The 13,544-nt window shown below is 44.0% G+C and overlaps 1 protein-coding gene across 1 annotated transcript in view; it reads left to right on the top strand.

Moving 5' to 3' along the window:
* The first annotated feature begins 7,375 nt into the window (after positions 1-7,375).
* The window catches only part of eda (ectodysplasin A), a 269,459-nt gene continuing 263,290 nt past the window's right edge, over positions 7,376-13,544 (top strand). The window contains exon 1 of the mRNA XM_072270941.1: positions 7,376-7,772. Coding sequence (XP_072127042.1) covers positions 7,479-7,772 — 294 coding nt within the window. The 5' untranslated portion in view covers positions 7,376-7,478. The remainder of the gene's footprint in view (positions 7,773-13,544) is intronic.

Raw genomic sequence — 13,544 nt, 5'->3', positions numbered from 1 at the left:
TGGAGCAGACTCGATGAGCCAGATGGCCTAATTGTGCTCCTATGTCTTATGGTCTTCAAATCTGAAGACTGTCTGCTGTTGAAATTAATATTTGCTATATACTATAACTCCAGAATACATCCTAACAGTTGTATATACTTCGGTAATAAATTTACTTTGAAGTTTGAAGATTAGGATTAGTGTAAATGGATGGCTGGAAGTCAGTGTGGGATGGGTGAGCTGCTGTGTCTCCTAATGCCTCTATTCCTCAGATGTATACAAAAGGACAGAACTCAATATGGCCTGCCAGACTGGTTTTGTCTTCAAGTACTCTGAAGAGTACTGGGGCAGTGAAGGTGATAGTGAATCTCATCATCCATAGCAGGCTAGTGGAGAGCAGCCAGTGAGTGGGTGGGGCCAGTGAAGGAGTGGAGTTTTGAGGCTTTGGCTCGAGAGGTTTTGGTGAGAAGACGCGGAGGGTGAGCTTGCTCCCACTGAGGTAAGGCCAGATAAGATTCTCTAATTAATCTAATTAACTTAGGAGTAGTTAATGGAGGCAGAAGATAGGGCATTCCAGTGCTCCGATTGTAGGATGTGGGAAGTCAGGGACAGCACAATTGTCTCTGATGACTACACCTGCAAAAGGTGCATCTAGCTGCAGCTCCTGTCAAACCGAGTTAGGGAACTGGAGCTGGAGCTGGATGAACTTCGGATCATTCGGGACGCAGAGGCAGTAATAGATCGGAGTTTCAGGGAGACAGTCACCCCTAAAAGTCAGGAGACAGGTAACTGGGTAACTGTCAGGAAAGGGAAGGGGAATAGACAGAAAGAGCAGAGCACCCCTGTGGCCGTTCCCATCACAATAAGTATATTATAACCACATAACAATTACAGCACGGAAACAGGCCATCTCGTCCCTTCTAGTCCGTGCCGAACTCTTACTCTCACCTAGTCCCACTGACCTGCACTCAGCCCATAACCGTCCATTCCTTTCCTGTCCATATAGAATATAGAATAGAATAGAATATAGAATATCTTTATTGTCATTGTTGTGGAGCAATGAAATACAGTTTAGCAGCTCAACGTTTTGCAGCATAACAAAGAATATATACATAAAATAAACTCTAAAACCTCAGGAGTGCAGTCCAAGATTAATAATATATGGATTGGAGGGGGGGGGGTAGGACTATTGCACGCCTGCCATTACTGGGAGTGTGATGCATTTAGCTGCCGCCGTCTTAGGAGGGGGGCAGGAGAAGGGAAGTGGGTGTTATACATTTCACTGCTTGTGGGTAGAAGCTGTTAAGGAGACTCTTTGTTTTCGTCCTTAATGCTCTGTATCTCTTCCCAGAAGGTAGAGGGGAAAACAGGTGATGTCCAGAATGAGTGGCTATATTTAAGAGGGAGTTAGATATGGCCCTTGTGGCTACGGGGGTCAGGGGGTATGGAGGGAAGGCTGGGGCGGGGTTCTGAGTTGGATGATCAGCCATGATCATAATAAATGGCGGTGCAGGCTCAAAGGGCCGAATGGCCTACTCCTGCACCTATTTTCTATGTTTCTATGATCCTTTGAAATACAAGTAGCCTTCTTTTGAAGTCTGCCAGTATAAATGTCTCTGAGGGAGGGTAATGTTGTGCCAATAACCCGCTCTGCTACCCTCACCACCCGCTACAAGTCCTTCCTGTTCTGTTCTGTGCAGCTGGCAAACCACACTGCACAGCAATACGTAGGGAGGCTCTCTATAGTTGTCCGATAGAAGTTGATCAGCAGGTGATGAGGGAGGAGAGCGTGCTTTAGCTTCCTTAGGAAGTAGAGCCTCTGTTGGGCCTTCCCCACCTGATAAGAGATATGGGCAGTCCAGGTGAGGTCAGCCGAGATGTGGACGCCGAGGAACTTGAAACTCTCTACTCTCTCCACCTCTTTCCCGTATATGTGCAGAGCAGAGTGCCCAACGCGCTTTGACTTCCTGAAGTCTACTATCAGCTCCTTGGTTTTTGTGATGTTCAAGTCCAGGTTATTATGACAACACCATTCTGTCAAATGCTGTACCTTCTCCCTATCCAATTTAACTTTAAATGACAACATCGAACCTGCCTCAACCACTTCTACTGGAAGCTCGTACCACACAGCTACCACTCTCTGAGTAAAGAAGTTCCCTCTCATGTTACCCCTAAACTTTGGCCCTTTAACTTCCAACTCATGTCCTCTTGTTTGAATCTCCCCCACTCTCAATGGAAAAAGCCTATCCACGTCAACTCTATCTATCCTGCTCATAATATTAAATACCTCTATCAAGTCCCCCCTCAACCTTCTACACTCCAAAGAATAAAGACCCAACTTGTTCAACCTTTCTCTGTAACTTAGGTGATGAAACCCAGGTAACATTCTAGTGAATCTTCTCTGTACTCTCCCTATTTTGTTGACATCTTTCCTATAGTTCAGTGAGCAAAACTGTACACAATACTCCAAATTTGGTCTCACCAATGCCTTGCAAAATTTCAACATTACATCCCAACTCCTATACTCAATGCTCTGATTTATAAAGGCCAGCATACCAAAAGCTTTCTTCACCACCCTATCCACATGAGATTCCACCTTCAGGGAACTATGCACCATTATTCCTAGATCCCTCTGTTCTACTGCATTCTTCAATGCCCTACCATTTACCATGTATGTCCTATTTTGATTTGTCCTACCAAAATGTAGCACCTCACATTTATCAGCATAAAACTCCATCCGCCATCTTTCAGCCCACTCTTCTAACTGGCCTAAATCTCTCTGCACTGAGTCTAGATTGTTTTGTATATTGTTGGTGGGGACCACATACCAGGGACAAGTTGTAGTGGTCGCATCTCTGACACCAAGACTGGACACTCAGCTCAGAAAGAAAGGAGGGAAAAGAGGAGAGCAGTAGTGATAGGGGATTCAATAGTTCGGGGAACAGATAAGAGGTTCTGTGGGAGTGATCGAGAATCCCGGATGGTCTGTTGCCTCCCTGGTGCCAGGGCCCGCGATATCTCGGATCGAGTTCTCGGTATTCTCAGGAGAGAGTGTGAGCAGCCAGATGTCGTGGTCCACGTGGGGACCAATGACATAGATAGGAGTAGGGATGAGGTCCTGAAGAAGGAATATAGCGAGTTAGGAAAGAAGTTAAAAAGCAGGACCTCAAGGGTGGTAATCTCGGGATTGCTGCCTGTGCCATGAGATAGAGAGGGTAGGAACAGGAAGTTATGGCAGATGAATGTGTGGCTGAAGAGTTGGTGCAGGGGGCAGGGGTTCAGATTTCTAGATGATTGGGACCTCTTCTGTAGAAGGTCTGACCTGTACAAAAAGGATGGGCTGCACCTGAACTGGAAAGGGACCAATATCTTGGCGGACAGGATTGCTAGAGCTGTTGGGGAGGGTTTAAACTAGTTTGGCAGGGGGGTGGGAATCAGAATGTGAGTACAGAGATGAGGGTAGAAGGACAAGAGCATGATGCTGTGTGTTCGGATTTGGTGAGGAAGGACAGGCAGGGGGCAAAACATAAATGTAGCCAGTTAGAGGGGTTGAAATGTGTCTACTTCAACGTGAGGAGTGTTAGGAATGAAGGGGATGTGAACTTAGGGCATGGATCAGTACGTGGTACTACAATGTTATGGTCGTTACTGAAACTTGGCTGGGGGAAGGGCAGGATTGGCTGATGCAGGTACTGGGGTTTAGGTGTTTTAAAAGGAATAGGATGGGAGGTAGAAAAGGTGGGGGGAGTAGAAATACTGGTCAGGAATAGTATCATGGCTATAAAAAGGGAGGATGCTGCAGAGGGAGTGACCACTGAGTCGGTGTGGGTGGAAGTCAGAAATAAGAAGGGATCAATCATTGTGCTGGGAGTAGTCTATAGGCCCCCAAATAGCCCCTGGGACACCGAGGAGCAGATAAGCAGGCAGATTTTAGAATGGTGCAGGAAATACAGTGTTGTAGTTATGGGTGATTTCAACTTCCTTCATAATGACTGGCACCTCCTGACTGCAAGGGGATAGATGGGACTGAAGTTGTCAGGTGTGTTCAAGAAGGATTTCTGACACAGTATGTGGACCGTTCGACGAGAGTAGAGGCCATACTGGATCTAGTTCTGGGAATGAAGCTGCTCAGGTGGCAGACATCTTGATGGGGGAGCATTTTGGTGAGAGTGACCATAACTCCCTTAGCTTCAGCATAGCTATGGAAAAGGATAAAAACAGACAAAATGGTCAAGTGCTTAACTAGGGAAGGGCTAACTATGAAGGGAAGAGGCAGGAACTAGCCAGAGTAAATTGGAAACAGATATTCAAGGGTGAAAGCACAGAAGTAATGTGGAGGAAGTTTAAGAACCACTTGTGCTGGGTTTAGGATAGGCTTGTCCCAGTGAGACAAGGAAAAATTGGTAGGAAAAGGGAACTGGCTGACGAAACATGTGAAGCGACTCGTCAAGAGAAAGCAGGCATATGTTAGATATAAGAAGCAGGAAGCAGGAGGGGCTCATGAGAATTATAGGGTAGCCAGGAAGGCGCTTAAGAAAGGACTTAGGAGAGCTCGATAGGGACATGAGAAGGCCTTGGCATGTAGGATTAAGGAGAACCCCAATGCATTCTATGCGTATGTGAAGAACAGAAGGATGACAAGAATGAAGGTGGAGCCACTAAAGGATAAAGAAGGCAACATGTGCCTGGAGACGAAGGAGGTTGGGGAGGTCCTAAATGAATACTTTGCTTCAGTATTCACAAGCGAAAAGGATTGGGGTCGAAATAGAACAGGCCTGTGTGCTGGAAAATGTGGAGATTAAGAAAGAAGAAGTATTGGATCTTCTTAAAAACATCAAGATTGATAAGTCTCCAGGGCCGGATGTGATATACCCCAGGTTGCTGTGGGAAGTGAGAGAAGAGATAGCTGGAGCAGTAGCTATGATCTTTGAATCTTCTTCGGCTGCAGGGGAGGTGCTGGAGGATTGCAGAATGGCAAATGTAGTTCCCTTGTTTAAAAAAGTTAATAGGGAGAATCCTGGGAATTATAGACCGGTGAGTCTTACGTCGGTGGTATGCAAACTATTGGAAAGGATTCTTAAAGATAGGATCTACGAGCATTTGGAGAAGTACAGTCTACCCAAAGATAGTCAACATGGCTTTGTGAAGGGAAGGTTGTGCCTCATGAACCTGATTGAGTTTTTTGAAGAGGTAACAAAAGAAATTGATGTGGGTAGGGCAGTAGATGTGGTCTACATGGATTTTAGCAAGGCACTTGACAAGGTCCTTCATGACACACTCATCCAGAAAGTCATGAGGCATGGGATCGGTAGAACATTGGCTGTTTGGATAAAAAATTGGCTTACAGGAAGAAAGCAGAGGGTAGTAGTAGAAGGAAAGTATTCTTCTTGGAGGTCAGTGACTAGTGGAGTGCCGCAAGGATCTGTTCTGGGACCCTGATCTCTGTGATTTTTATAAATGACCTGGATGAAGAGGCAGAAGGATGGGTGAGTAAGTTTGTGGATGACACCAAGATTAGAGGAGTTGTGGATGGAGCTGTAGGTTGTCGAAGGTTACAAGAGGATATAGACAGGATGCAGAGTTGGGCAGAAAAGTGGCAGATGGAGTTCAATCTGGATAAGTGTGAGGTGATGCATTTTGGAAGGAGAAACCAGAAGGCTGAGTACAGGGTTAATGGTCGGTTACTTAAGAGGGACCTTGGGGTTCAAATCCATACATCCACAGGTTGATAGGATAGTTAAGAAGGCCTATGGGATGCTAGGCTTCATTAATAGGGGGATTGAGTTTAAGAGTAGAGAGGTCATGTTGCAACTCTACAAATCTCTGGTGAGACCACACTTAAGAGTATTGTGTTCAGTTCTGGTCACCTCATTATAGGAAGGATGTGGAAGCCATGGAGAGGGTGCAGAGGAGATTTACCAGGATGTTGCCTTGATTGGAAAACAAGTCTTATGAGGCAAGGTTAGCAGAGCTGCGACTTTTCTCTTTGGAGTGTAGAAGGATGAGACGGAACTTGATAGAGATCTACAAGATTATGACAGGCATAGATCCAGGTGGATAGCCAGTACCTGTTTCCCAGGGCACGAATAGCAAACACCAGAGGGCATATGTACAAAGTTAAGGGAGGGAAGTTGAGGGGAGACATCAGGGGTAAGTTTTTTTATGCAGAGGGTTGTGGGTGCCTGGAATGTCTTGACGGAGATGGTGGTGGAGAAAACATTACGGGTATTTAAGAGCCTCTTGGACAGGTTCATGGATGAAAGAAAAATGGAGGGTTATGGGGTAGTGTGGGTTTAGTACCTTTTTTTGAGGATATATGGGTTGTCACACATAGAGGGCTGAAGGGCCTGTACTGTGCTGTGGTGTTCCAGTGTTTCTCTGGGTTAAGGGAATGGTTCAGGTTGTTTCAGAGCTTCACTGTGAGCCTTAAATATTTGGAGGCAAGTTAGTGCAGCAACTTACTGTACTGTATTAAAAGAACTTTGCAAAGACACAACCTTCCACATGCTTCAGTGGCTGAGGGAATGATGTTCCAAAACTCAGCTTCAGAATACTGTATATGGATAACACTCGTCATAACTGCACAAGATGGATTTCAGCGGAAAAGGGCACTCACCTTGTCCAGGAGAACAAAGGCTAGCAGATACCAATGCCCACACGGAGAACAACCGAAGTTAAAGATTATAACCAAGAGGAAATCTGCAGATGCAGCCTGTCCTGCTGAGTTCGTCCAGCATTTTGTGCGTGCTGCATGTTAAAAATCTTTTTTTTTCCTCAGCTATATTATAACTTACCTCAGCCCTAAAGCAGCTGCAGGAAAAATTGATCTGAGATGATTCCTGCGGCATGTTTATTTTTATATATTCAGAGACTATTGTAACTCAGCATGTGGGGAGTTAGCTGCACGGTTTCCCCAGCATAGGGCATGGTATGTTGGTAACAGGCTGGGTATCGAGTCACTTAGCACTTTGACGCAGGACAAAGGCTCCGGAAGTCGCAAAAATGATCACACCAATGATGCGACCATGCATTTTCGTCCGATTCGCATCAGCTAATTGTGCATTTGTAAACAAAAAAAAGCTTTTCTTTCCCCAAAGGTTTCCTGTAAAGTTGCGCCGGTTTACTCCATGCTATGGTTGACGTCGACGTGCAAGCATTTTATATCGAATAAAATATGCACGTTGACCTTTACCTGCTTTACAAAATCAATGCCCTCATCCCCGCCGAACGAAGTTGAAAATAATATTGTTCACCGAATTGATCTCTTAATGGACGGAACAATTGACCAATAGGGAAACGGAGCCAATCGTGAGGCGGGCTGTTGCTGATTTGATCGACATGTGCCTCAGTCAGTCTCCCTGAATTGACCACCACTCACTTGTGAGCGACTTCGGCGTAGTAAGGTGCTGCTGAGAACAAATCGGAGTTAAGAGAAAGTCAATTACATTTTGTGTTTTAGAATTTTTAAAAAAAAACTTCTTGGTTTGTAAGTTCTAAAAATGGCAACGAAAAGTTTCGAGGGAAAACTTTTAAACTGCGAGAAAGACCTTTCCAAAACTTGCAATTGCAGGAAGCAGTGCAATAACTGTGGTATCTTCCAGAGTTTCTTTGTGCTGTCGCTGTGCCTTCACCTGGTCACTCTAGTTTGCTACTTGGATCTCCGATCCGAGGTTAAACGGGAACTGAGGCTGCAGAGCGGGAGCGAGGTTTCAGGCGCACCAACACCGGATGGTACCCGTCCTAAGAACAAGCCTGAGGGGGAAACGCGATCAGCTGCTACTGCCGCACCCGAGGTGAGTGGGGTCCCTTTCCCAATCTGCTGACACCGTCTCTGGAATGTGGCACTGTGTTTTCTGAATGGAGCTTTAGTAATGCAATTCAAAGTCTTTTTGATGTGGGCTTTTATTCAGCTAAGTAATTTGTTTGCAGCATTTATACAATTAGATTGGAATTTCCATGATCAAAACAATCAATAATCTACTGCACATGAAATTCCTTTAAAACGAACTCTGAGGTTTACTTAATCATTTGGAATGTTACTGCAATTTTATTGAAACGTAGCGTTTATTGGAATATTTCTAAATCGTTTTCTAAGCTTTGCTTTAGTTCACACTTTTGAATGTTCCCATCCTCCGGCTCCAGAACCTGTCATCATCAGATATTCCTTCTCGCGGACAGGCACTTTCGTTTTCCTTCATTACGTACTTGTTTTGTGTAACCAGCTAGAAGTCGGGTTGTTTCTTTTTTACTTTTGCTACTCAGTTTTTCTGGAAAAGTGGCTCAGTTTCCGTGGAGAAATGCCAATATGTGGACTTTGGAAGGAGTGAAGAGGAAAGGACCTTGAAACTCCTCCGGACGTGGATGCAAACTCTGTGGGTGCAAACTCACCTGATGTCAACGTAGGCCGCATTTAAAGAAATGGAAAAAGGTTTGCACAAGGGCTGGGCGAGTTGCTGTCTCATAGCTCCAGTAAACCGGGCTAAATCTTCCCCGCTGTGGCGTTTGCACCTTCTCCCATGTGCCTGCATCACTTTCCTATGTGTTCCAATCTTGTCCCCCCATCCCCATCCCCATCCCCATCCCCATCCCCATCCCCATCCCCAAGAGGTGCGGGTTGCTAGGAAGTTGACCATTGTGAAATAGCCCTGAGCTCGCGTGGTAGAATCCGGGAGGAGGGGGGTCTAAGGAGGATAAAAGGAGATTGGTTAGACTTAATACAAATAGATGCGTTGAAGGTCACATGAACTTGCTGGGCCAAGAGGCTGTTTCTCTAAGTTCCTTTGCAGAGATGCTAGGAAACTACACAATTGATATTGTTGTTCTTTTCTCCCCCCCCCTTTTTTTAAGAAGGGAAGCAGGGGTAAGCTTGGTAACCACAAGCCAGTGAGTTGTTTAACAGTGGTATGAAAATTATTGGAGAAAAGACTGAAGGATTTATCACAAAGCAGAGGAAATCTGCCGATGCGGGAAATCCGAGCAACACACACAAAGTGTTGGAGGAACTCAGCTGGCCAGGCAGCAGCATCTATGGAAAATGACTACAGTTGACATTTCGGCCTGAAACGTTAATGGCCTGTACTCATTTTCCATAGGTGCTGCCTGACCTGCTGAGTTCCTCCAGCATTTTGTGTGTGTTGAAAGATCTATGTACATTTGGAAAGGCAGGGGCTGATGGGGGTTGGTCGGGGGCAGTCCTGCCTTATTAATATGACTGGATTATTTGAGGAGATGATAAAGATTGATGAAAGCAGGATAATAGACTTTGTCTGCATGGACTTTAGAAAAGCATGTGATAAGCCTTTTTGGTTGGTTGATTCAGAATGTTATGTGGACATCAGGCTAGCTGGCTCAGTTTGGATCCAAAAGTGGCTTGGTGACAAGTAACGATGAAGCATGCTTTTTTTTTTTGTTTGAATCTTGTGACCCGTGGTGTACTACAGTGATCAGTGTTTAGACGCAAACTGTTTGTAATGTATATGAATGACTTGAATGTAAATGCAGTGGGTATGATTAGTAAGTATGCAGATGACACGGGTGTTGGTAGAGCTGTGAATAGTGCGGAAGGTTGTCTAAGGATAATGATATAGTTTGGATGGAAAGTTGGGCAGAGTTTAATCCTGGCAAATGTGAGGTAATGGAATTTGGGAAGTGAAATAAAGGGATAACTTCTCAGTAAATGGAAGACATTAAGGAACAGAGATCTTTGGGTTCAAGTCCTGTGTTCTGTCCATGTTTTCCTACGTAGGTCAGAGCACAGAATATAAGAGTTTGGAGTTTATTTGGATCTTGAGGAAACACATGTTAGACCACACATGGAATGTGTGTGTGGGGGGGTTGTTCTGCTTGCTACACTACAGGAAGGATGTGAACCCTGTGCAGAGAAGGTTGCCCGGAGTGGAGGACTTTAGTTATAAGGAGAGATTGGATATACGGCCTTTGTTTTCTCTTGAAGAAGCAGGGGTGGGCACTGACTTGTTAGTACACCAGCTTAAAAGAGGCACAGAAAAGTTAGATGGTCAGATACTCTACTGTCATAGTAGCGGTATAGATTTAAGGGGAGAGGAAGGAGCATTAAAGGAGATTTGAGGAGAGCATTTTTTTTTCTACCCAGAATGGCTGATATTGGGAACTTGCTGCCAGAGGAATTGGAGGTATCAGATATGGTCACTGCATTTAAGAGTCAACTAGACAAGCACTTACATAGACAAAGCAAAGCAGGATATGGATACAGAGTTAATGCAGGCAATTGAGATGGTCTGTATAGACTTGATAGGCATAAGGGGCAGTTTTTCTGTGCAACGCTATGACTGTATGGCCCTAAGACAGAGGATCAGCAGAAATCTGGGATGTAGCAAGATTTAGTTGTTTGAGAAAGGAGGGGGGAGGGGAAGAAGCATCATGGAACTTTTTACTGAATTACTCAACAGAAGAAAACACTGATATATGAACTTGCCAGAGAACTGAACAAAAGGGAGCCTCCACACTGTACCTCAAGGCTTCATTGTGCTTCTCCATTTCCTTGCACTAACATTCAAAGAAACCACATCCGAATCTTGGTGTCGAAGCTGCCAGGAACTGGGTTAGAGACCATTCCAGCTGTAGCAAATATTACAGTAGAAAGGAAACGTACCACTCCGTTGCTGGTTTGCTCTTAATTCTCCACAGAGTCTCCTTTCCCTGTACACTTTAGTTATTTTTCTTCTCCAAATATGTGTAAAAATACTAAAGTGTCCCATGTTAAATATGTTCAGTTTTTGAAAGTAAAAACAATGTTCAGAGTTGCAAAGATTTTTAATTACAGAAAAATGATGCCCTACGATTTAGTTCCTTCAGTTAGTCCTGACGAAGGGTCTCGGCCTGAAACGTCGACTGTACCTCTTCCTACAGATGCTGCCTGGCCTGCTGCGTTCACCAGCAGCTTTGATGTGTGTTGCCCTACGATTTACTTTGTTTTAGCAATTTTTTTTTCATACTTCTTATTTTGGAGATATTTTCAAGTTTTCAGAGTTGCTAATTGCAGGAATCCACATCTGAGAGCGTATACGTAGTGTTAATCCCACTAAGGTGAAGGAATGAGATCTGTGTGATGTAGACAATAACTTGCTATTTCTGAGGTTACTTGGCACAACTACATGTTGACAGACTGTAGCAGATCAATGCAATCACAGGCATTTAGAGTAAACAAAAATTGTGAACAACTTTTTCCGTGGTCCACTCTTCTCTCATGTCGGATTCCTTCTTCTCCGGCCCTTTCCCCATCACCTCCCAGTTTCTTACTTCATCCACCCTCCACAACCCACCTGGCTTCACCTATCACCTTAAAACTTGTACTCCTTCCCTCCCCCCGGACCTTATTCCAGCATCTTCCTCTCCTGTACCGAAGAAGGGTCTCGGCCCGTAAAATGGACAATTTATTAAATTCCACAGATGCTGTCTGGCCTGAGTTCCTCCAGCATTTTGTGCGTCTGTTGCTTTGAACTTTCAACAATGGCAGAATCTCTTGAGCTTAGGTTGAATAAGCGTACATTGTTGAAGGCTGTTCTGTGGTTGTGTAATTATTGGAGTAGAAGATGCTTAACTCTTTTGAGATGCTTAACTCCTCCGGACTTAACAGGCTTCCGCTAGAAGGGTTTGGCAGTAAATCAACAGAATGACATTTTGATTAAATTACCTCATTGATAAAATCAATGCTTAATCTTCTGAGGCAAAATTAATACAAGTAGTTCTGTCAAAACCCAATCTGCACAGGGGATGTTGTGGGAAATAGTTTGGCAGTACTGCAGTTATAGCCCTCAAGTAAGGGAGGGTAACTCTTGTAAAGTGGTTTTTGTTGCAAGAGACACAGGTAGATAGTGGTTGAAAATAAGATCAGCGTTAGCTAAGGTGCACAGCAATAATGAGAAAGAAATCCTCACTTGTGCAAGGTACTGTAATAAAGGCATGAAATGCTGAAACTACACAGCAGGCCAAGATGTATCTGAGAATATAGACATGTTTTGGATCTTTCATCAGAAATGGAAAGAGGAGAGAAAATGTTGTAGACCCAGAGTGTTGGCGGGAGAATTAATAGATTGAAGACAGCTTAAATAACAGGAGGAAAGTTGACCCAACACAATAGGAAACCACTTTATTGAAAGGTCATTGTAAATGAGAGAACTTCACCCAGAGAAAGGTTACTGCATTTCAAGAAATAGATGGGGGAAACTATGTTACAAATAATAGACTTGTATTTGATAAACAAAGTAAATTGGATTTTGTGAAAATTGATTAATAGCAGTCATTAAGACAGATTTCAAATAACTTGATTTTATGACAACTTTCACCCACATTTGGTATGATGTTTTACTTGCTGGAGATTGTAAATCATTTTGTTTTTTTTAAATAATTATTGAAGACGAGAAGTCACAACATTTTTAAGAGGAGTAGGAAAAATTCGAAGGAGAGTACTGAACTCAAGGAATGACATTTGAACAGTATCACTAACTGAGGTGATTACATTGTTTTCCTCTCTGCCGGTGACCTGCTGAATATTACCAGTATTTTCTGCTTTCATTTTTCTTTCTGTATCGCTGTTCTGAAGTTTCGGATTTCATCCCAATGTATCGGTCCCTGCCGTTCCTTTGGGCTCGTCAGATGCATGGAGAGGGAGATCTTGCTATGTGGTCAACAGCTTCCTCTCCAGGTGGTATTGCCTGTGCTTGCATATCTACACAGCTAAGATGCAACTTCCATGGTCGACCCTGACCAACCTAATCACATAAGTGTTGGTGCATAGACAACATTGTAGGTGAATTCATGCTTGATTCACTCTGCAAGCACGTCAGAACAGAAGTTCAGAATTGGATTATTGTCACTAGCATATGTCGTAAAATTTGTTGTTTCGCGGAAGCAGTGCGGGACATAAAATTAGTTTGTTACAAAAATAAGTGTAAAATAGCGCAACAGGCGAGTAACGCAGTGATGTTCACAAGTTCATACATCGTTCTGAAATGTGATGGTAGATGGAAGAACCTGCTCTTAAAACATTGAGTGTGAGTCTTCAGCTTCTGCACCTCCTCCCTGACGCTAATAATGAGAAGAGGGCGTGTCCAGGGTGGTGAGTGGCCTGATTGACGAATGCTGCCTTCTTGAGACACTGCCTCTTGAAGATGTGCTCAGTGAGAGTAAGAATTGTGGGCTGAGTTTATAATCCTTTGCAGCCTCTTGTAATCCTCATTGTGGTGCAACAAATCAAATGCTCTCCACTATACATCTGCAGAAGGAGTCTTTGACGTACCAAATCTCAAACTCTTAATGACGTAATGTTGTGATGGCATCAGTATATTGGTCTAAGGTGAGAAGCTGATACCCAGGAAGTTGAAGCTGCTCACCCTTTCCACACTGACCTCTCAATGAGTACTGCTGTGTGTTCCGACTTCCACTTCCTGATCCACTTTAAGAAGAATGTATAGAAAGTGATGAAGAAGCCCATGCAATAGATACATTTAACATTCCTCAGTTTGATTCATTAACAACTAGATTGCCTGGTCATTGACATCATTGCTGTTTTGTGCAGGTTGTTAATT

Source organism: Mobula birostris, chromosome 10, assembly GCF_030028105.1.
Source record: "Mobula birostris isolate sMobBir1 chromosome 10, sMobBir1.hap1, whole genome shotgun sequence".
NCBI classification, from domain to species: domain Eukaryota; kingdom Metazoa; phylum Chordata; class Chondrichthyes; order Myliobatiformes; family Myliobatidae; genus Mobula; species Mobula birostris.
Note: the sequence above shows the minus strand (reverse complement) of the source record. Positions and strands in the feature narration are given on the sequence as shown.